This window comes from Engraulis encrasicolus, chromosome 17 (assembly GCF_034702125.1).
Source record: "Engraulis encrasicolus isolate BLACKSEA-1 chromosome 17, IST_EnEncr_1.0, whole genome shotgun sequence".
Classification (NCBI taxonomy): domain Eukaryota; kingdom Metazoa; phylum Chordata; class Actinopteri; order Clupeiformes; family Engraulidae; genus Engraulis; species Engraulis encrasicolus.
This window is the reverse complement of record NC_085873.1, coordinates 40,773,882-40,797,684: the sequence shown is the minus strand read 5'-3', so window position 1 is coordinate 40,797,684 and position 23,803 is coordinate 40,773,882. Positions and strand designations below refer to the sequence as shown.

General features: G+C 43.7%; 2 protein-coding genes across 2 annotated transcripts in view; both read right to left on the bottom strand.

The window, feature by feature from the left end:
• Positions 1–3,010: 3,010 nt before the first annotated feature.
• Positions 3,011–4,843, bottom strand: dkk1b (dickkopf WNT signaling pathway inhibitor 1b). Its single transcript, XM_063221361.1, has 4 exons — positions 4,545–4,843; positions 4,265–4,406; positions 3,987–4,133; positions 3,011–3,399 (listed from the first exon to the last, which is right to left on the bottom strand). The coding sequence occupies exons 1-4, from the start codon at positions 4,752–4,754 to the stop codon at positions 3,131–3,133; spliced, it is 768 nt and encodes a 255-aa protein (XP_063077431.1). The 5' UTR covers positions 4,755–4,843; the 3' UTR covers positions 3,011–3,130.
• Positions 4,844–8,019: 3,176 nt separating this feature from the next.
• The window catches only part of prkg1b (protein kinase cGMP-dependent 1b), a 341,142-nt gene continuing 325,358 nt past the window's right edge, over positions 8,020–23,803 (bottom strand). Inside the window, exons 10-18 of the mRNA XM_063220777.1 lie at positions 20,749–20,845; positions 16,803–16,942; positions 16,484–16,573; positions 15,531–15,672; positions 13,880–14,043; positions 13,239–13,361; positions 12,081–12,143; positions 11,538–11,604; positions 8,020–11,249 (exon numbers count right to left, since the gene is read on the bottom strand). Of these exons, the coding sequence (XP_063076847.1) occupies positions 11,151–11,249; positions 11,538–11,604; positions 12,081–12,143; positions 13,239–13,361; positions 13,880–14,043; positions 15,531–15,672; positions 16,484–16,573; positions 16,803–16,942; positions 20,749–20,845 (985 nt within the window). The 3' untranslated portion in view covers positions 8,020–11,150. The remainder of the gene's footprint in view (positions 11,250–11,537; positions 11,605–12,080; positions 12,144–13,238; positions 13,362–13,879; positions 14,044–15,530; positions 15,673–16,483; positions 16,574–16,802; positions 16,943–20,748; positions 20,846–23,803) is intronic.

The window sequence follows — 23,803 nt, the reverse complement described above, 5'->3', positions numbered from 1 at the left end:
CAATGTGGATGACCTCGCGTGGTCTCTTACCTGTGGGAAACGTCCCTTCAAAGACACATGGATGTCCATATAACCCAGAGTGGCTCTGGATGAGAAGAGATGTGACAGGCAAACTATGTACACTGTCAAACCACACCATGCACCACATGCTAATACCTGGACCTGGAAAAAAATTCCTCTTGCGAGACCAAAAAAAACCACACACCACACTCACGCGCATGCACGCACGCACGCACGCACACACACACGCACGCACACTCACACACACACACACACACACACTTTCATGGCAGTTGGGCCAAAAAAAGATCAGAGTGAACAGGAGTAAATCAACGTGAAGAATGCGGGGGAGTGCTCTGCTCTCTCTCTCTCTCTCTCTCTCTCTCTCTCTCTCTCTCTCTCTCTCTCTCTCTCTCTCTCTCTCTCTCTCTCTCTCTCTCTCTCTCTTTCTCTCTCTCTCTCTGCGGAGGACTTCCCACCTTTGCTAGGTCACAATTTCCACTTCTAACAAATCTTCACCCTTCTACTCTAGCTTTGACAGGGCGCTATCTCCAATTTGAACGCCTGCTGGAGCCCCTCATCACCTGTATTTGATCTCTGAGGGGGCTGAACTTTGATGTGAAGAGGAGGCAGCCACAACGATGATGACGTTGTGGGGGGGTGGGGGTGGGGGGACGCTGTAAAGCAACACCACATGTCGCCAAGTGTATTTCATCACAAACAGGTTTCACATCGCTTTCCTGTTTCCTATTTCCTCGAAAGGAAATGATATTCTGGGAGCGATCAGAATGATTATCTGCACTGTTCTTCTTGGTGATGATATTATATTGAACACAGAAATTGTGATACGTACAGTCGCAATACTGTGTCGCTGTGCAAGAAGGCAGTATCGTGATACGCCTATTCAAAGTTTTGTAACACATCAGTCCAGGAAACAACCACATGACATGATGTGAAAGTGCTTTCAAGCTTCGAATCATCAATATTACTATTACACTATTTAAACTTGAAAAAAAACTCAAGTAGCCTATTCTATACTGTCATAGTTTTTATTCATATTTTATTTTATAATATTTTATAATTTGTTATTATCAAATTAATTCATTTGAAAATATATAATAAAAAAATTGTGGGTCGTATTGAATCGTAGGTCAAAAATTGTGATACCGAACCGAATCGTGAGTTGAATGTTACCACTCTATTACCAGAGATTCTTTAAGTATAGAGATATGCCAATACAATAGATTTCTATGGGCACCTAACGCGACCAGGTTCCGGTCTGCCTAATGGGCCGTGTCATAATGCTCCTGAATGAATAGAACAGTCCTTAGGTCTGCCTAAAGGGGGCCATAATAGAACCAGGAAACAATGGGCCAATGGAACCTCTCTCTCTCTACTCTCTCTGCTATTACTCCTGTCAGGCTTGCCTGGTTCCTGTCAGGACTTCCGCGTGTCAACCAGGCTATCCCTAATAATTACATCTCTTAACGGTTTCATGAAGAGCCTCTATTATAAACTTAATGTTTTCAAACCGGTAATGACCAAGTTGTAATCTGTTACTTCCGGCTATTTGTAATGGCAATGTCATGATCATGCAGTCAAGCTTGTTCACCTTTAAGTGAGTCTGAACGTCAAAGAGCATATCAGCATGAAAACGATGACATATCCGCTATTATATCATACATATTTTTTGTTATCGGAATGTCTATGAATATGTTCACGCTGTATTTCCATATTATCGTGCTGTTGTAGTTGAGGTTATTTCCCCTACAGACAGCAAAGTCCACCAGTGTTGCCAGATGTACGATAATTATCGTATTTGTACCATCATTTTGTCCATTTTGTCCTCTGTGCGATCAAAAAAAACATGATGTACGATAATTTCAGAGTTGTCATTCAGTTCATTTAGATGCCTTGAAACAACAATTTGGGTCTTGTACGACAATTTCCGCCCAAGTCCACTAAGAGGTTACTCACTGTAGACACTGGTCCACCTTGATGTCTGCACATAAGCTCTGGCTTGTCTGTCACACTGGAGCTCTTGTGGCCTACAGCTGTTTCTCTTCCAGAGAGCCCTGGAGCTGGGAAAATCTTTTTACAGACTAGCAGGGTTGCCAGATGAGGCTGATGATTTCTAGCTCAAAAAAATGCTCAAAACCTGCCTGGAACCACTAAATCCCTCCCAATTCTATAGATTTCTATGGCCAAAAACTTTTTTTTTCCTCCAAAATCCATTTTTACCCGCAGAGGGCCATCCTAAGCAGCCCAATTGGCCGGGAAACTGCCCAATCTGGCAACACTTCAGACTGCTACTGTCCTCCTGTCAGCATGCACTGCTGTACATCTGGAACTGAGGAGTTGTCTCTCATGCCTGTCTGTCTGACTGACGTCTCAAAAATAGACATCTAACAGTACGGTACACGCACAAACCAGATCTTACAGACCAACAGAACACAACAACACAATAACCCAATAAGTGGCTTTGTACTTTTGGTTTAAACTTTTACACTCTTTATTTAAAATAAAAATAGACATTTGTATCAGATTCTATAATAGTAAAATCACATGTTCTCGGTAAAAAATACAATAAATGCACACACACACTCACACACACGCACACGCATACACATGAATGATGCACCTCCTCTGTAAAATAGCTGTTTTGACCCAAAATGACCAGTTGAGAGATAAGTGCCAACATCAGTATGGTATTTACAACATACAGTAATTTACTGTAATTATGTCAAGTTCCACAGTGAAACAATCATATCTACTCTGCAATAAAGTTAAACGCAACAAAAATAAAAGTATAAAAAGCAAAACAAAACAAAACAAACAGGAAAAAACAACAGAGTATCCTTTTCATTTCCTTTTTTTTTCTTTAAAAAGTCTCTTCATCTCTTCGTCAGATGGTGGTGGTGGGAAAAATCACAGTTCATCTTTCCATTGATGCTCAAACTTTCTTCCTTCCTTCCTTCCTTTCTTTCTTTCTTTCCTTCTTTATTTAAAAAAATGACTGTCCCCTTCAAGGATCCAAAGGGAACCATAAGAGCTTGGCTTCTTCTCTCCTTGCTCTTGATTCCCAGTCGCCTGCATGGTGGTGCTTCGGGTTCCCTGAAACAGTCAAAACTCAATGTCGTTGGCAGGTGTGGAGGCTCCGGGCCGCTTTGCCGTTGTGGTGGGGCCCCGGCTCCGTGGCTCTCTGCGACCGGCAAGAGAGCCCGTCTGCGCAGTCGCACCGCTGGAAGATCTCCAGGCCGTGGCTGCCCTTGCGCTTGTGCCTGGTGCACACCTGGCCCTCGCGCAGCACCGGCTTGCAGATCCGCGACCAGAAGTGCCGGGCGCAGCAGTAGCCCTCGGCGCAGTCGGATGACCTCAGGCAGGTGTCACCCTCATGACCTGAGAGAGGAGACAAGCAAACATCGAAGACAAGTGTTACAAAATGGGAGAAACCAACAAAAGCAGACACAAAGTCAATTGTTGTATGAATGTCGTTGTCTAATATAACGTGTAATTAATGAAGTACTGTAGTTGTTGTAGGTAAGCAACCCCACTTCTTCTTGAGCTTGATAGAAATTTCCCCTCAGGATTACGTAATAAATGACACTCAACTCTACTGTCTACTCCCTACATTTCAGTCTTCAAGTTATTTTTCACTAACACACTGAATGACACAACTCATTGAATAGATATCCCAATTTGAGTCTTCATTATTTAGACCTGTCACATCTTATTCAATCTCACTTCCGATCCATTTCTACAGTGTATGTGTAGATAGATAGAGTGAAGATGGCATTCTATTCACCTCAGAGTAGCAACCTTTGAAAAACATTGATGTGTAGCCTACATGTGATATTGCAGTACTCTGTTGTATTCTGCAGTAGCCTATTCTATGATTACAATCAAGAGACAGCACAGTCTTGTGAAGGTGGGTGCGATGATGCACCTTGCTGCACAATGAGAGGAGGATGCCGATGGATGCTCACCTTTTTGAGTCTGGCTGATGTCATGGTGTGGTGTGGCTTTGGCTTGAACCTCCACTGTCGAGTTGTCCTCCACTGGACTGCCTGGGAGCAGCAGCTCATCAATCCCAGTGTGCTGAACAAGGTCAGGATCATTGGCTGTGCACAGACCTATTCAAGGGGGAAACCCGGCAAGGGCAACCAAAATGAGTTTAAACTGACCAGATTGAATCACATAAAAAATGAATTATTTGTTTCGTAGGACACACTGTTGGAAGGCAATGACGGAAAACTAAACCTACCGTTGCTGCAGAAATTGCCAGGGCAACACATGGCGTCCCGAGTACATCTCTTTCTGCGTCTCTTGCACTGAAGGCAAGCGCGCCGAGACACCAGGCAGTATTCATCCTCGGAGCATTCTTCGTCGGCAGCGCAGAGGACAGGCTACGGACAAGGCAGAAAGGTGCGTTTTAGACAAAAACAAAGTTCGCCTTTGGAATTCGTATTGATAACAGGGATCGTTTGTGCAGTTCCTTGAAACAGCTGTTTAGAGGCGCCCATGCAGACCCGCGCTCTGCTTACCTGCAATGTGTCGATGGCCAAGTTCTGAGTCCCACTGTCAAGTGTCAGTTCCTCCGGGCTAACGCTGACGGTGTGAGGGGAACTCGCTACTCCAGGAATGTTTTTAATCGCATTGGAGTTGAACAAGACAGATCCTGCAAACGCAATGTTAGCGCTCAGCGTCAAAAACAAGGCGATGATAGTTGACAGAGGCAGCATGTCTGTAGCCATAGTGAGTTCGCAGCTCTTCGAGTTGAGAGACGAGTTGTCTGGTTTCGTATAGGGAGTATTCCTTGAGAAGGTAGGTGAATCTCCAGCTCTGGGGCACTGATGTCCTTACAGAGGCTTTATACATGTGCAGTTGTTTGCTTTCCCGCCCCCGGCTATGTGTAACAAAGGGGCGGATGAAATTTCAAAGAGCTGCGCGTCATGACGCATCCTACAGGAGCTAACCATTGGCAAGGATTTCGCAATGTTTGTGTACAATTATCAGCGAGCCGCCGTGAGCTCACATCAAACGCGACCGCAGCCCTCTTTCTTAAATGGGAACGTTATTCAGTTTAGACCAGGATTACGGAGCAGATAGATTTAAGTCACGTTCGCAGATTCCCAGTTATTAAAGGACTAATGACGACGGAAACATTAGTTAACTTGCACTGTCAACACAACTGATTCAAATAAACTAACTCACTTAAAATCAAAGCAGTCTTTGCCTGCTGTAAGTTTGGGTTTAATTCCTCAGCTACAAAACGCCTGTTTAGTGTTAAATTGATCCTTTGTGGTTACGCAGTGTGAAACTCACGTTTCATTGAGCCTGAATGAGCATTTCGAATCTTAATTGAAATAGCATCAAAAGCCCAAAACAGTCCCCCCCAAATAGGGCTTCCCTCGGTCTTTCTTGAAAGGTGTTTGAAAGAATGGTTATTCGGTTTGTTTTCTGTCAATTAGTACTATTTGATCCGTAATTGTAAGAGGAACTTTGAAATGCACTTGATTAAACAAGCGCTTTGAAAGATCAAAGGTGGCATGTAAATTGAGGAGAGTGGGGGTAAAAAAAATTACTGAATTAATTACCATTCAGTCTAAATGCTTCAAGACAAATACAATTGATTAGCACCGGTCGATAAGGGGCTCTTCTTGCCTCTGAAGTTCAGATGCCTTCAATTTAAGGCCCATCGTCTATTCGCCTTATCTTATCTACCCCTCTAGTCTCAGTTTAGGCAGTTGTTGAAAACATTACGCTTCACCTGCTCTCTGGGGGAAAAAACACGACAGAATGCTAAACTTTATTATGTAGGCCCTATTCATCAGCAGGCCTAATGTCTACTTGGTGTTGTACCCTCTATGAACCCGCGTCACGACGCGGATCAAACAAAACGCATTTGTTTTTAGCCACCAGATAAAGTTTGTAGTTGGCCATTTCTAGAATGCAAACCTTCTCTGATGGGAAAAAATACAAAGCGCTGAAAGTGGATGACACTGGCATCGTGGGCAGTGTGGGGTTTTCATTTTAATGGTCTTCTTCGGTCTCCCTCTATTATAATTCCACAGCTCCTTTGGTCAGCTGTTCGCACAGGGCGCAAAACTGCGCTAACGATTTAACAGTTTCAAAGTGCATGTCCGCCAAATACTTGGGGATCACCTCCCAAATAAAAGGCTTTGATGTTGTTGACTGAGGTTAGTTATAATAGGCGACAAGAAGACAAACGTTGAATACACTTCATTAAACCTGAATTGGCAGCATTCATCCCGATTCTTTTGGTCTCTCGGCTTTGTTTTAATTGTACATCCAGTGCTTACAGTGGTGTAAAATGAAGCTTGTGTAAAGAAGCCCTTTGATGGTGACAGATCAAACAGGCCCGAAGCCCCATGTCTTAATCAGAGTTCGACGGGCAGGGGCCGTTTTCACAAACAGTCCATTTGCTCGGCTTTTACCCGGCTTTTAGCAGACATTGTGCTCAGCAAATTCATTTAGCCCACTGCAAAGTAATCCTGGCGGAGAGAGAGGGGGGCGGAGGTGGCTGCTCGCTACCAAATCCACTTGTCATGGCCGGGACGCCCAAACTTATTGGGGACGTCAGTGTTTTAAGCAGGCCTAATTATTTAGGCCGCGCGGCTAATGAGAAATCCCAAGACAAACATCTTTTGATGTAGAGGTTGTATACAATGTCAGGTGTTTTAAAAGGTGTCTTTGTAACTCCCTCTTGTGGTCGTAAGTAAACACTGCCTACATTAACATACTAACTGATCATTTTCATGGGTCCGTGGTTTGTCCTCCCACTACAAAAAGTGTGTGATGAGGATTAGTGCTAGTGTGAGTCGACTGAATCCACTGATAGACTAAATGCGCACGGCCTACTCTATGTTAACTCATTCAGTCAGTTTCATATTAATGTGGTAGGTTTAAGCATATTCTTTCTTAAAAGTTACAGAAGAGTCCCATTAGGTTAGTCGTAGCCTAACCAAATAAATAATTATCAACCACAGAAGAAGTAGGCTACACCTTTGAGAATGAGAAATGTTTAAACGGCGTAGTCAAAGAAATATCATAAAATATACATGAAGCACGTGGTTTGGACCTATAGTCAATGTTGATTGCAGGCAATAGGTTTTCGTCAGATCAAGAGAACCTCACGACAGTGCATCAGGGCATGTTCTTTGCCATGCCTATAAAATGGGTAAACATTGTCCGTCTTGCTCCTCAAATAGACGAGCCTTTATCAAAGTGACCCTACTTAAGTTTAGTGACAGACAACAACTGCCTTGTGAACCGGGGTCAAAAGATGCCCGTGTAGGGACTGATGTCCACCCCTGGCCGGAACAGCATCCCTCTGATGTGGGCTGAAGACACCTGTGGATGAAAACCGCTGGCATTCTCACTGCTTTATCTTGAAAGGGGACGAGATAAGGCGTTGGGTCACGATAAGCCTTTCAGCATTTGATGCTGCTTTAAGGGGGAAGGCAGAACCGGATGCTTGTCGTGTGTGTGTGTGTGTGTGTGTGTGTGTGTGTGTGTGTGTGTGTGTGTGTGTGTGTGTGTGTGTGTGTGTGTGTGTGTGTGTGTGTGTGTGTGTGTGTGTGTGTGTGTGTGTCCTCTCGCGCGCGCCTGAATATAGCGCGGGCAAGGTGAATTGATTCCTTTCTTTTTTTGTCTTGTTGTCTTTATATTGGCGCTTCCTGTTTTATTACTATTTCAGACAAACTATGAAAACAGAACGCTGAACATAAAAACACGTCGCATTTGCACTGCGTAATGATAAAAAGAAATATGCTTTGTTACTCTCCATTACGCACGCAGACGTGTTCTACACCGCTTGAATTATAGTGATTAACGTTTATTCTCATTCTGTCCCATCTTGGGAAACTAAATATATTGTCTGAAAATGGTATTACACATTATGTTAGACTGATATGCGTGTGTCCTTGCAATATGTAAAAGATAGTTGAGTTTTATCGCTTCGCGTATTTTACAAATAAACGCCACTTTAATGCCACATAATTCCACACATTTCAAAGTTGTCTTTTATTGTAAGAAAAGGGCATATAAATAGCGGAGCAGTTTATAAAAGCAAAGCAAAGTATACAGACATTTCGGAGTGGTTGGACCTTGCCCATGCAGCATCGAAAACAAAGACAAATATAATAGTCTGGATGCCACAAACGTTTAAGGCACTTTAATTGATGCCATTCGCCATGAGATTGAAAAAAAACCTAGTACTGTGAGGGAGAGCTACCTGTTGAATGTAACACGAAGAGGAAAAAATGATATTTCAGATGACAAAAATACAACCAAAAACAAATCAAGCACAAATAACACAATATTTGGAAAGGGAAAACCCCCAAGATATTCATCTTATAACAAGTATATCTCTAACAGTATCACAAAATATCAGCACGAAATATAAACACAATATATATCTCTGGTCCTACAATAAATTATAATACATCCTCATTTGTATTCCAGCACAGTTTTGATGCGTTCACTGAATGGAAAGCAAAAGCTCCACGGGCTTGTGTTTTATCTTTTGACTGAGGATGGTTTGCATATGAGGTGGGTAAAATATGGAAATGGATGTAGGCCTACGGCAGGAGAGTCTACATTTTAAAGCACTCTAATCATGCTTGCAAACTAAATGTTGAAATGGGAAATGTGTATTAGTATTACTGTTTGCGTTGGCGCAGTTATGTTTGATGTGTATGTGGTAGGCTACCACAGACTTATTGAATGAATGCGCTTTGCGGAGCTTGTCCCCTGATCAAGAAGGGACCCCTTGTGGTGGATATCGGTATAACACCCTTCACCTATAGGACGCATCTTTTTTCAGATACCAAATACAATCCTCCATGTAAGGTGTTTCTGCCCCCTCCACGGTCTTGGCACTGGTTCATTTCCGACCATCAGCATTCCTTGATTCACGAATACCATTTTATTGGACACAATAACTTGAGCAATCATTTTTTTTCAAGGGTTTATATAGCTTTGCAAACATTTTGCTTTGCTTGACCATTGGTAAAACACAATCCAATATTTATACATCATGGCCTTATTACTTGAGTCTATTGCCATTGAAAGTCCACTGGCTTCTCCATCAGGGTTAGTTAGCATGAGGATGCTACACCCTTGTGTGTTTGCCAGTCTGGTGGCGAACATTATCACAGAATATTGCTGGCACAAATCACTTCTGCCTACATCTGCAACATGATATGGCAAGGAATCAAAGCCTGCTCAAGCACACTATGGTAGTTCATTAAAAAAGGAGATGCTTTCGAGAGGGAAAATGCCTTCGTTTTATCAGTCTCATCATAGCTGTGCTGATGCACATGGTCAGAGAGTTCATACTTCTATTTTGCAATTTATCAATAAATAATACAAAAATGAAGAAGAGGCCACGTGTACAGTACGTTTCTAATCTCCCATCGCTCTGCTGACCGGGGAAGTGCTGATGGGAGGATGGAGGAGGATGGAAGGCGATGGAGGAGGAGGTGATGTCATGTCAGGCGAAATGATGAAGGTGACAACGGGTGCTCTGGGATGGATCACTGGACGGGACGGGACGGACGACGATGAAGAAGAAGGGATCCCAATGTCCAATGCATGGGAATAGATAGAGTGAACTTGAGTGTGTGTGTGTGTGTGTGTGAGAGTGAGAGAGAGAGAGAGAGAGAGAAAGAAAGAAAGAAAGAAAGAAAGAAAGAAAGAAAGAAAGAAAGAAAGAAAGGTGTTGCTGGATAGGACAGACACTCCAGAAGGCATTCTAATCCCACGTGCAGAGACAGACAGAGAGGGAGCGATAGAGAGGAAGAGAGAGCGAGAGCGAGAGAGGGAGAGAGAGAGAGAGAGATCATGTAGGCATGGACGAAGGCACCATGGTGATCCCGCAGGTATACCGCTCCACCTTTTCTTAAGCCTTTTTCACATGTCCTCATTTCTGTCACATCATTCGCACATCAGCTCGTTACTAATGTGACGCCAGAAGGCAGAACTCCCCAGCATAACTCAACAGTCCAGTCAGTCACGTTTTTGTAGTTTGGGTTTTGTATTTCTCCTTTGGAAGGGGTGGGACTGGAGAGACAATGGAGGTGGATGGGTTGTATGTATGGAAGGTGGGTGTCGGAGATGCTGGGGGTCGGGGGGTGGCGGTGTGGGGGTAGTAGCCTGGGAAATCCCATGCTGCTTTGCAACAATAGTTCTGATCAGAAAGACAGCGTGGAGTCAGTCTACCCTCAGCGAGGGTACCCGATCATGGTCCCTGTCTCTCTCCAATCAGGGAGCAGGGAGGCGTGGAAAGGCGGTGACTGCAGTTTATTTGAATAGATACAACTGACACGATTGGCTGTGGCTAACGAATGCCAAATGATACACAGTCGTAACGCCCAACAAATAGCCGTCGTCAAACGTAAACCACACACACCCCCAACTAGCCAGGCTGTGCCCTCCTAGTGACGCAACAGCTTCAGCGTTGCTACCGGTCAGGTCAAGAGTCAATGCAAGTACTTTCTGAGTTCCCGCAAATACAGGAACTCCTCCCACTTTCTTGGGAAGCAAGCAATCATTAGCAAACCAAGGGAGGCCATTTGGGAAATGCTGTTTGGGAAATGTTAATTGTTATGCTCTTGGTCAGACCAAGTCTCGAAGAGATTTGAAAGTCGATGATAATCAGGCTCCCAAACCCCCAACAGGATTGACAGTGGGCAGGTCTCCAGACCTTATCTCTCTTGTGATTAAGTGTGGTGATAACCAGGCATGGGGGTGAGAGGGGGGGTGAGGTGGGGTGGTGCTGCTCTGGGTACTCAGTGTGTGCATCCCAATATGTGACCTTGCCTCCTCCACTTGCCTCCTCCACTTGCTTCTCGTCATGATGACATCACTCACAACAGCATTATATTTCAATATCTTGCAAAAGCTCAATTGTAAAGTCTTTTTCTCATTTGCAATTGGGATGGTGAATGAAAAACAGTCCCTCAAAAGTTGTTGTGGCGAGGCTGACAGCTGGGAAACTTTATCATTTTCTCCACGGAGGAGGGGCCAGGAGGCGGGACGAGGAGACAAGCACAAGTGGAGGAGGCAAGGACACATATTGGGATGCACCCTCAGTCTCTCTGAACATGGCAGACACTGTCACTGTCTTAAAAGTCTGTGTCCCACCCCGAGTTGTCATCGGGAGGTGGCTCGTCACCGTCTTCGGGGAAACTGTCAAAGTTGCTCGTGTCGGTGGGCGATGAGACCTAAAGGACAACAAAATACCAATAACTGATGATTACATACACATCTGTATAAAATATTACAAAGCAACAGATCTTAAACAACTCAACAATGGAGTCTATGAACATGGTTTTGGTGTGACAAAAACTTCAGTATGTATTTTTGCTCAGTCCATTCATTCCATATGTGTGTGTGTGTGTGTGTGTGTGTGTGTGTGTGTGTGTGTGTGTGTGTGTGTGTGTGTGTGTGTGTGTGTGTGTGTGTGTGTGTGTGTGTGTGTGTGTGTGTGAGAGTACGAATCTGGCACTTACCTCTGGGATGATGGGTGGTGTTAAGGTCATTTTCCTTAATCCCTCCCAGTTAAACCCCTCAAACCATCTGTAAATTCACGCGAACAAAAATGTTTCATATTAATAATTATACATTGGTTTTGTATAGCGCTTTTCTAGAAACTCAAAGATGCTTTTCAGACCATATAACATAGAAACAAAAACGCATGAACATATGAAGAGTTTATTTGCAAAACGCAAAAAAAAATAAAGTAGAATGTTGTGAAATTTACATTTTTGTATTGGGCATTCCATTGCATTGCATTGCAAAATGAATTGCATATAGGTTGTAAAAGTATGTTCTCAAAATATTTGAATGGCAATAATTCGCACATAGGTGATAGGACCTCTGAACAGTCATTGTCAATAATAAAATGCAAAAGTCAAAAATGGTGGATACACAGTTTTCCAAATAAACTATTCATATACAAAGATATGCAGAGACAAATCATTCTACATTTACAACAATGTCAATACTGTAGGAGGCAGCATCACCACTAGAAAATTTGCTGTAAAATGACTTACTTGTGCTTCTGAATGTCCTTGACACCGTTTTTCAAATTCCCCAGCCTTTCAGACGGGTTGTCTCTGTGAAAGAGTACACACACTTGTAAGAGGGACTGCTCGATTATGAGGAAAACCAATATCACCATTATTTCAGTAATATTGATATCACCATTTTTTTTAGACAACATTTATTTTAAAAGACAAACAATTATGCTAAACAATTCCCAATCTTCCCTCCCTTCAGCAGTGTGAGTGGAGGGCCATAGAGAGACACACAGCGGTGTTCTGCATGAGCGTTGGGTAGCTCTGTGTCCCCTCTGGGCTCGTAATGGCTCAAGTGGAGGGAAATGTATTGTGCTTAAAGTGATACTGTCCCATTTTTGGAAATAAGCTTATTTTACACCTCCCCTTGAGTTAAATAATAGGGTTTCACCGTTCTCCTGTACTTTCAACCGTTCTCTGGGCATGGCAGTGCAAATTTTACCTCCAAGCTAGCAGTTAACATTGAGTCCTATGAGACCAGTTAGCCGCCAGCTGGTCTCATAGGACTCAATGTTAATTGCTAGCTTGGAAATAAAATTTGAAGTGCCATACTCAGAGAACGGCAGGAAGTTACAGGAGAAAGGTAAAACTCAATCATTCAACTCAAGGAGAAGTGTAAAATGAGCTTATTTCCAAACATGGGACAGTATCACTTTGAGGTAACCTACCCCTTGGTAGCATAGACAAATGACAAAAATATTGATTCAACTCGATATTAAGAAATCTTATATTGTTTGACAGCAATATTGATATCACAACGTAAATTTGATATATTGCACAGCCCTACTTGTAGGCGCTTCCTGTTTTACAAATGTGATGGAGGTGTTCCTGCACAGTTTGTCCCCCTCGGGGCGGCGAACCTGCCACCTCGTCAATTACATCGGTTTGGCAATGGGGGTCACAGTGCGAGCGCGCTGAGCTAAAGGGCAGGTGGGTCCGATAGCCCAACGCTACCGCGCTGTATTGAGGCTTCGGCAGGGAGGTTCACTAACGTTCCATGCCACACTCTGCTAGTTGGCCTCCGTTACACAAAGACCACCCAGTTACTGTGTGTCACTGTGTGTGTGTGTGTGTGTGTGTGTGTGTGTGTGTGTGTGTGTGTGTGTGGCAATGCCATGCTATCATAACACACACCTGCATAGCTTCTTGATTAGGTTCCCAGCATTCTTGGTGATTTTCTTTGGGAATTCGATCATGTCAATGCCTCGTAGAATTATATTGTACGTCTTCATTGGGTCCGGGCCCGAGAAAGGGGGGCTACAAAAAGAAAAAAGAAGAAAAATTACATTAGCATTTGTGTGTGTGTGTGTGTGTGTGTGTGTGTGTGTGTGTGTGTGTGTGTGTGTGTGTGTGTGTGTGTGTGTGTGTGTGTGTGTGTGTGTGTGTTAGATTGACACACACAGTTGTTATATTCATATATATGCATACAGTGTGTATTTGTCCTAATATCCTAATGATTAATTGGTCATTATAGAGTTTTTTTTTACATCTATTACTAATGAATAAATGGGTGAAAGACATCCAAAATGAAATTGTCCTTCAGTGTAACGGATACCTTCTGCTGACTGTAACTGTAAAATACTCGACTCTTTTTATTTATTCTTTTTTTCCAGTGAATTCATGAAAGCCTCGGCTGTCATCCATTCACTTGAAACAATTTAAAAATCATGTTTTTTTACAGTTACATTCAGCAGAAGGTATCCGTTACACTGAAGGACAATTTCATTTTGAACGTCTTTGACCCATATAAGGCAACACTGGCATTGAGCATTTACCTTCCTGTCAGAAGCTCGTACATCAGGATCCCGAGGGACCAGTAGTCCGCTGAAATGTCGTGACCTTTGTTCAGGATGATCTCCGGTGCCACGTACTCCGGAGTGCCACAGAACGTCCACGTCTTCTTCCCAAATCCAATCTTTTTGGCGAAGCCGAAATCTACCTGCAATGACAGGAACATACAGGATTGAAATGAGAAATCCATGCCAGTTATAAGTTACGGTAACACTTTATTTTAGGGATACATCTATTAGCACTAATACATACAATGTTAATGCCTGCATAAGTAACTTGTAAGGCATGTACTAAGCAAACGTTAAGGCCTACTAGGTCCTTACTAAGGTTAAATTGGTAAAAAAAAAATCCCTTATTGTGAATGAACAAGATATTTGCGAATACATGCCTAACAAATGTTTGATTTTGCTTTGTACATGCCTTACAAGTTACTTATACAGGCACATTGTATGTATTAGTGGTAATAGATGTATCCCTAAAATAAAGTCTTACTCAAGTTACATACAGTACACTCGATCTACCATTAATTCTAGAGAGTTGTCACCTTGCTTGTTGCTGGCATCATTGCACTTCACATGTTTCGCATTTTGAGGTTTTACAGGTGCAATGTGCTGGGAGATGTTAGGCCTACATTGTGCTGGGGTATGGGGAAACATGTTCAATTGAAATATTGATTTAACTGATATCAATAACAACAATAACGCAGTCAGAGATTTGTTGTATTATTCTTCATATATGCATATAGGGCCTATATATTTCATTTCAAACGCTCATTGAAAGAACATTTTGATGGTGTTTTACCATGTTTACCACGCTGACTCAGGGATCAGGCAGCATTTGCAGTGACTAATGAATTGGATCGCATGGTTCATTTCGGTCACAACACTGCTCATAGACTGCTAAGTCCAGTGTCCTCTGTTGTTGGCAACAGGACTTTCCAAACCACAATTCTTTCCCCTTTACCTTGAGTCCACTCATTAGCCAGCAGCCAAGCACGGTCACAGTGAAGCACTCAGCATTAAGTGGAAAAGGATTTCTGTAACCTAAGCCCTGGTCGTATCTGTTCTGCTGCTGGACTGGGTGTCTGGGTTTACAGGGCATTTTCTCAGTGGACCGACAGTCCACGGGGGCCGATACTGCTGTTTGTTTTATTTTTCTTATTATTATTATTTTTTCTTAGGGTCTAGCCACCAGTTTAGAGAGTGCTGCCAAATTGATCCAACATCAATATTAGTCAGTGTACTGAGTCAAGCAGCTAATAGTACGATGACGGTTTCTATGTGCGAGGTGCCAGTTTAAGCCAAAAAATGCCTGGGTGTTATTTTGGGCCCCAGAAATGTAAACAAACACCTGCCCCCATTACAATGACCAGGATCCCGGAAAAGGCTGGAGAAAAAAATCTCAGGTCCTGACAAGTCCAGGGTAGTGTGAGCATTACAACTGCATGTTGAAATTGTCTAAACTTATCCTTTAAGCCAAAAATGCCTGGGCGTTTTTTGGGCCTCAGACCAGCCCAGCACAGCATATCTGTCAGAATTCACACAGCCAGCCCATGGACTTCCCAAGTCTTCAAGTAATGCCTTTTGAAATATGCCCGGTGACAGTGTTGGCTATCTCTCTCTCTCTTCGGCTTACCAGCTTGGCGTAGCCCCGGTGGTCCAGGATGAGATTCTCCGGTTTGAGATCCCGATAGATAATTCCTTTGGAATGTAGATAAGCGAAGGCTTCCACCACGCAGCCCGTGTAGAACCGCGTCGTGGCATCCTCAAATGACCCCCTGTTGAGGGAGAGAGAGAAACACAGAGAGAGAGAGAGAGAGAGAGAAGACAAGATAAGAAAGATATGACAGGAGAAAATATGATCTTTTCGTCCTAGTTTTCAGCATGGGGCACTGCTAGAGATCTTGGGCCCATGAAAAATGACAGATATCGTATACTACCTATACTACTTATTAACACTGCATTATAAATTTGTTATTACCATCATGGCAATGACCAAGTCGTAGTGCATTACTAAAGGGCCTGTGTTAAGTCCTAGTAGACTAGTAGTAGGCCTACGGTAATTAACCTTTCAATGACTATTACAGCGTGCCACTGGAGGTACAGCGTTCATGAAGGGGCTACAAAATAATATGAACAGGTATGAAAAAGTTTAATGTCAGTGCACTTAGAACTTTTCTATGGCAACCTTCCCTGTCTGGCGGTACTCCTCATTATCAGCAAGTCATGTGATATGAACTTCCAAAACTGCTCTTCCCAGAAGGACGGTGGGCCTATTCTGGCTTAAGTTTTGATGTCAGATGTCCGTCTAGACGACTGGGATCTGACTTACTTGGCTTAGCTTAGTTGGCTAAGAGGCTCTTAAATCAAGCCAAGCTTGGAACACGTGTGTGATGCAGTAAGGGTGTTGAAAATGATGCGGCAGACCAGGGTTCGATTCCCGGCCCGGGTCCTTTGCCCCCCCCCCCCCAATCTCTCTTTTCCAACTCACTTCCTGTCTCTCCTCCACTGTACTGTCTGATAATAATCAATAAAGGCTCTTGGGATGCCCCCCAAAAAATACAAAAAAGAGGAAAGAAAATATGTTACCTGTCCCTCAGTATGGTCCACAGTTCTCCTCCCAAACATGCCTCCATAAGCATGTAGAGGTACTTGCTGTCTTTAAACGTTCTGTACAATCTGAGGTAAACAAAAAAAAAAGAAACATGTAAAGAAATGTAACAATCACGATTACAGTAAGTCATACTACTACAAGCTTACAGTAAGTCATCATTTTCATTTCATTTCACTTTGAAACTCAGTGCTGTACATGTGTATGCCTTATTACTGAAACATGCTGTTAATCGGCTGCTGTTTATTTCTTTTACATAGTATTCTTTTTACTATTTGGTCATCATGCTCCATCTACCTCACAATGAAGTCGGAGTGAGCCTCTTGCATGATCTGCTTCTCGGAGCGGATGTGCTCCTGCTGCCGAGTGTCCACGATGTGCCTCTTCTTCAGGATCTTCATGGCAAACGTTTTGGTCTCCTCGCTCTTGAGCTGAACCTGGAAGTAGAAGGAGAGAGGTGTTGCATGACTATCTACTACAACAGGGGCGGGGAACCTATGTCTCGAGGGCAGTTTGCGGCACTTGAGGTCGTTTCACCCCGGCCCCCGATATGATTTTAATGTTGAGCAGCTTTACATGAAATATGATAGGCCTATATTTTGTAAAGGAATATTAGAAATTACATTTGCAATACAATTAAGTTATATTCAGGGGTCCTAAAGAAGGTTGGGGACTCTTTTAAAGGTAGCTGCCTTCAATATAAGCCAAAAGTGCAGGGGAAAATCCTGGTTTGTGTTCATAACACGGCCCTCGGATGAATTTGAAGTGGCCCCTCGAATGAAAAAGGTTCCCCGCCCCTGTACTACACTGAGGGAGGTGTTTTCGTGACTATCCATTGTACTGCCCTTGTACCAGGCCAGACTCTTGACATGATGTGTATGTGTGTACTCTACTTAAAAAAAAAAAAAAACTGACCATGCTTTGCAGCTGCACTTTCATATTTCCTGGGCACTTTCTATATGCTAGTGATTTTGGTTAAGTTCTGTCCTCGATTGTAAGTCGCTTTGGTTAAAAAGCTTCTGCCAAATGCAATGTAATGTTTTAACCGCCATGTCCAGAAGCATCTCACTAATGTGTGTGTTTCTAGCCCTCTTTTCTGTTTGCATGGCTGTTTACAGGCATAACACCAGATATTTAGACATACTGTGGCTGTGTGTCCATTTGGTTATCTGTAATGCCCATAAGAAAAATGCCTTCAAGAACTTTATTATGGACACTGATATATTATACAGTCTTATACGTTAATACATTAATAGTACATTAATATTATTGAGTAGTAGATTAACTAATAATGTGTTTTACATAGCATAGACACTTGTTTGTGGTTCACCATCTTTGATTTCAGCAATGTAATGGTTATCTTCACAATGTTTTGGCTTGACTGTTATTTACAACATCACTGTGTTAAAATGGCAGTAACCACCCACAAGTTAAGTCATCATTTGCTTCATAGATTTATCTCTGGGCAAGACTAGAGTGCCAGGTTAAGCTTACACTCCCTTCAGGACGGAAAACAAGTTTCTTGTAGAGCTAATATAAGGCCTTTCTTAATTTAGATCATGAGTCACGGTCTACCCTCGTACTCTTGTGCGGTAGCAATACGTTCTGCAGGGTGAGGGCATTTTTTACATTGCGTATCCTCTGGGGCCTTTACATGTCGCTGTGGTGCCTGTTGTCTATAGTGCTGGGGGCCAGGGCCGGCGATAGCATATAGGCCGTCAAGGCCGTTGCCTAGGGCATCAAATGTCATGGGGGCGCCATAGTATTAACCGAAAATCCAGTATTGAAACGACAAGTAGAATAAAACATTAAACGTCTACTACATTAACACTGATTATTCAAGGGCACTCAGTATACATAGGTGCTAGATCAGAATGTACTAAATCAGAGATAGGCCTACTTATGTTTACAGATGCCAATTTCTAAATGCACAAAAAAGAAAAGGGGTGCTTGCCTAGGGCACCAAGTCGGCTAGAACCGTCCCTTGTAGGGGCAGAAGGTGGAGGTCACTTGATCTCTGAACTAGAGGGACAGCGCGACGCACTGACTTATGACGGCATGCGTTAGCGTCGCTATACTAAGAGAGGGTGCTTGTTTTCAGAGTGGCAACCCCGACGACTAAAATAGACATGGCATGGGGATTCCTCTTTAGGTGAACGCGCGCTACTGGGCTTTCCTTTGCGTTGCGACACCAGTTGCGGAGACTCCACAAAGTCCGCATTGCGACATTCAGCACCTCACATGAACATCAACCCCCTCCACCCCCGCTGCCCCCTGCCCTCCCACCTCTGTGCCTCCATCAACACCCCCACCCCCCCCCACTCCATACTCTTTCTGTCCTGTCTCCCTATAGCTTCTACTATGAATGTATTTTTGATAAGGATAATTCATCTTTTGCTACCAAATCTTCCAAAGTCATTTACATTTAGATTACTTTGCTGAGGATGACAGAAAAAAAATAATCATGGCTGATGATTGAGGTCAACAGTTGTGCTATAGCTTGGATTTACTGCACTACATATGGCCAATGATTTGGGTTGTACATTTTTATGAGCATCTAATGCAGGTCAGTGGGACACACTGCTTACTAATGCGTGTAAAAATAGTTAGGGGTTTGAGGGTCTTTTAAAGTAGTTTAACCCCAAAACAATAAAGGGTCCATTAGTCAGTTCTGTTTGAATGGTGCATATTTTGAGTTTTAAGTTTATATTTAGCACAAGAGCTTAAAAGTTCTGTTATGGTAATATTTCGTGGTTACATGCAGACTGCAGTTCAGTTTTAAGAAGTCGCCTATTAAGTCTAACGTCAGTGCCTCATCCAAAGAAAACGCTACTAATAACAAGTTCCACAACCGGCACTTTATTTAGCTGTTTTTCTTCTCTTAGAGTGTACCGTCACACCGGTGTGACGGGAATGTTCGGGCAGTGAAAGTTCTATAGAATTCTGGGCGTCATTCAATACAATATGGAATTGTAGAATCTTGCTCTGTTATAGAACGCATTCTTTTTATAGAATGCTCAAAAACCCACACTCTTAAAGGTTAACGTCAATTACATCACTCCTCACTCAGCCCCTACGCTACAGGGCAGTGGCACGTCTTTAATTACTAATTGCATTAGCTTTCGGAAGATGTTGTTGCGTGGAAGGAAAGGAAGACGGATCTGCTCCACTTTAAAGTGAGGTGGGGCAGTGTTGCCAGATTGGGCGGTTAACCTCCCCATTGGGCTACTTGGGATGGCCATCTGCGGGTAAAAACGGGAAAAATCGTCCATTTTTCGTTTTTTTCCTACAGTTTTGTGCCCATAGAAATCTATGCAATTTGTTGAAATTGGGCGGGATTTAGCGCATTTTGGCGGTTTTTGAGAACCTTTTGGGCGGGATTTGATCAGACACATCTGGCAACACTGGAGGGGGGAGATCCTGTTACCTCCTATGCTGTGCCAGTGGAAAGTTACCCTGAATAGAGGGGGGGCTGACATTCTCCTGTCAACCTGCTTTTCCACCAGTGGAGAAACACAGTGCAGTGCAGTGCAGTCCTGTCCAGAGCCTTTACGAATGGAAACACATTAGGCCTAATTGCCTAGTTTTTTTTGAGAGAGGCGTCACTTTTGCTATTAATTGACACTTGTTTCAGGTTCTTAAATCATCTTCTTCTTCTATTTTTTAGGCCCTTCTTTTTCCATGTCCGTTGAAGTACTAAAATAAATACGCATCTGTGCCATAGTGTAATTTTGCTGTGTGTGTGTGTGTGTGTGTGTGTGTGTGTGCGCGTGCGTGCGTGTGTGTGTGTGTAGTGACCTCCTCTTTGAATATTTTTTTGTGAGCCAGGTGTCATTAGTCTGAAAACACTTGCCACTTGTTTGAGGGCTTGGATGGGATGCAATTGTTTTGCATCGGATCTAAGGTGACAGTGAAAAGCCATGGCATAAAAACTTGAATTGACCAGAGGCAGAGAGAGAGAGAGAGAGAGAGAGAGAGAGAGAGAGAGAGAGATATGAAGAGAGACAGAGAGAGAGAGATGAAGAGAGGGAGAGAGAGAGAGAGAGAGAGAGAGAGAGAGAGAGAGAGAGAGAGAGAGAGAGATGAAGAGAGAAAGAGAGAGAGAGAGAGAGAGAGATGAAGAGAGAAAGAGAGGGAGAGAGAGAGAGAGATGAAGAGAGAGAGAGAGAGAGAGAGAGATGCTGTATGAAGAGAAAGAGAGAGACACAAATAAAGAAAGAAAAAAAATTAAAATGTCCCTTACCAGCTCCACTCTCCCGAATCCTCCAACACCCAAAGTGTCCACAATGTTGAAGTCCACCAGCTTCAGGTTGGAGAAGAAGGCGTTCTCCGCCTCGTACCTGGATTTCCGCACATGGAAGAAAGGGAACTTCTTAGAGGTCTGTATGGTGTAGGTGATGGGGAATGACGGCAGTGACGGGAAGGGACTCGGCAGGCTGGGTAGGCCCACGAGCGTCTCCCTCTCCTTGCGCTCCTTCACGGGCACGGGGAGCAAGTCACGCATGGCTGCTACAGTTGTGGTGGTGGTGGTGGTGCCGCCGCCGATTCCAATGCTACGCGGAAACCACCGCAAAAAGTTCAACAGCACAATCAAGCGGATGCCTCTGAGGAACGTCACCAAGACGACGGCTAGGAGGATTCGGCAATAGGCAGCGTGCACGCCTCCGCGGATGTCCAGAATGATTTGGGATGGATGGCCTCCTCCCTGTTTTTTTGTTTACGAATACGTTCGACAAAGCGTCAGCAGCAATCCTCTTTCAAACGTGGAGCTAAGGAGCCATTTCCACTTTACATGTTGCAGTCGAGCGAAACTGAACGTCCGCGCATGGAGGAACAAGGAGTCGTCCAGATCGCCTGAATCTCTCTGCATGAAGGTCGGACTCGCTGACTACTACTCTAGTCTCAAAAGACTTGCAAACACAAAACTGCAATCAAAAAAATCTGTCTGAGTCAGGTGGACAAGGTCAGAGCTGCATGTTCCTGCAACGTGGCCCTGTTACCTGTACTAAAACCACTCAAATCAGATGCAGAACTCCCCAAGGGTTGCAAAATCATTGCCCTGTAGAGGAAACGAACACTTAAAAAACAAACCCTTCTGTCTGTGGTTCTCTCACAACAACTATCGCTCCACAACGCTGAAGTGATGAGTTTCCAGGTCCCTCTCGCTATACACTACGGGAGGTCTGTACTGTCACCAGGCACGCTGTAGAGTGGCGGCACTTTCCAGGTCCCCTATCACTTAAAGCAGCGAGCACCCTGCACCCTGCCCTGCCCTGTCGGAGCCAAAACAAGAGGCCAAGCGTGTCTCCCTCCTCTCCGGTGCCAGTAATAGTGTCTGGATGATCCCCACGGTATTTTTACCATGTGCTCGACTCGAGTGAGAGGACGCAAGGCTCTCCCCGTCCCCGCGCGCGCCATCACGGAAGGAAGGGGCTGAGGTGGGTGGGGGTTTGTGTGTGTGTGTGGAGGGGGGGGGGGGTTGTTAGGACTCCAGCAAGAGGACGCAAGGCTCTCACTGCTCCATCACGGAAGGCTGTGTTTAGGGCTGGTGTGTGTGTGTGTGGAGGTGGTGGTGGTTGGGGAGGGGGGGGGGGGGGGGGAGTGGTGTGTGTGTGTGTGTGTGTGTGTGTGTTGGGGGGGGGGTGTTGGGAGGAAGTTTGGGCCATTGGGCTTTACGCTTCCCACCACCTGCCAAACACATCCACGTATATGAAACATCAGCACCTAGTAATCCATTAGAGGACAAGTTGGAGAACAGTCTTTTGCAGACGTGTGTCCAACTTTGAACTTTTGTAGGTACACCTCTCTCTATCACTTCCTCTAATACCGGTTGAAATACTTCATGTAATACCTCAACGTCAGTAGTACCAAAGTATTCAAAAACGTCAGTAAAATATACCTGGACAGTAGTAGTCAATATTGAAACACTTCGATCTACACACTTGGCTGCAAAATGCTTGCCACGGCTCAAGGGCAAGGAAGTGAATGAATAGCATTGTCTGAACGGCTTCATAAACTTGTTTACACACACACGCACGGCACGCCACATGAAAATCATCTCAAAGATTAGCTGCTCAAGATGTCACGCCATCTGAAACGTCAACCTACAATGTGGCCAGTGAGACGAGGTCTACACCTATCCCACATACTGTTCATTGAAATGAAGAAGTAGAGGCCACTGTTAATAAATTATACTACGTCTGTGAGATGTTCTAAGAAAACGTTTGTCAATATGATGCCCCATTTGACCATAGAGGTGCGAGTGTATAGGTCAAAGACATCCAATGCTGTACTATCAAGTAGCACTTGCTCCCTAATGACACATATACCTTTCATCATTCACTACATCATAGATGTATACGTAGTATATCTAGTGGTGTGGATCGTCACTGCGCTCACGATCCGAACCGATCACGATTCGGGAGGTAGCGATTCGATCCGATCCGATTCTATGTGATCCGATCCGATCCAATTCTACAATGCATTGCAATACATTACATTTCTACTGAAAGCAAAGCAAATGTTTAATCAGTCATGATGAGGCAATACAAGTAGTCAGATACTGAGCAACAATTTATTGGCTGTTTTCTGTATCAGTCTGTATCTGTCTTGCAATGTTTTGAAGTGATTTTATTTAATAACATTCATTTGCTCCCGAAATATCCATGGAAGTAATTGAAACTTAAAAAAATTGCCGGATGAATTCTGGAACTTGCCGGATCGATCTGGATCGTCCATGCCGCGCATTGGATTGCATCGCCGAATCGATCATTGTTGACTCCACTATTATCAAGTAGCACTTGCTCCCTAATGACACATATACCTTTCATCATTCACTACATCATAGATGTATACGTACAGTAGTATATCCCAGCCGTCTGATATTAAAGACCAGAGCACCAAACACATTGGGGATCAAGAGTGCTACTTTACTGATTTTCTGAAGCAGGTGCTCTTTGGATCAAGGAAAAGTAACTTTACTGGTCTTGCCAAAGATTTTAAAAGGCACACTGATAGATTAAATTAAAAGGCCTTTATGATAGGCCGATGAGTTTTGAAAAAGTGACTTCTTTAGAACCATCTGGTGTTCACTTCTTCTCTTCCCTACTACATCTTTTGACAATCATTTTCAAAACTGTTCAACACAGTTTACTTAACCCTAAGGCACCCGCAAAAAAACGGCTGCTGATTGCCTAAGCCCTTTTTGGGGAAAACTTGCCCTCTGCCAATTAAAACTTGAATATCTCCGCCTTCGAAGCACATAAAAACATGAAATTAAGTTGCATTTAAAAGCCAGC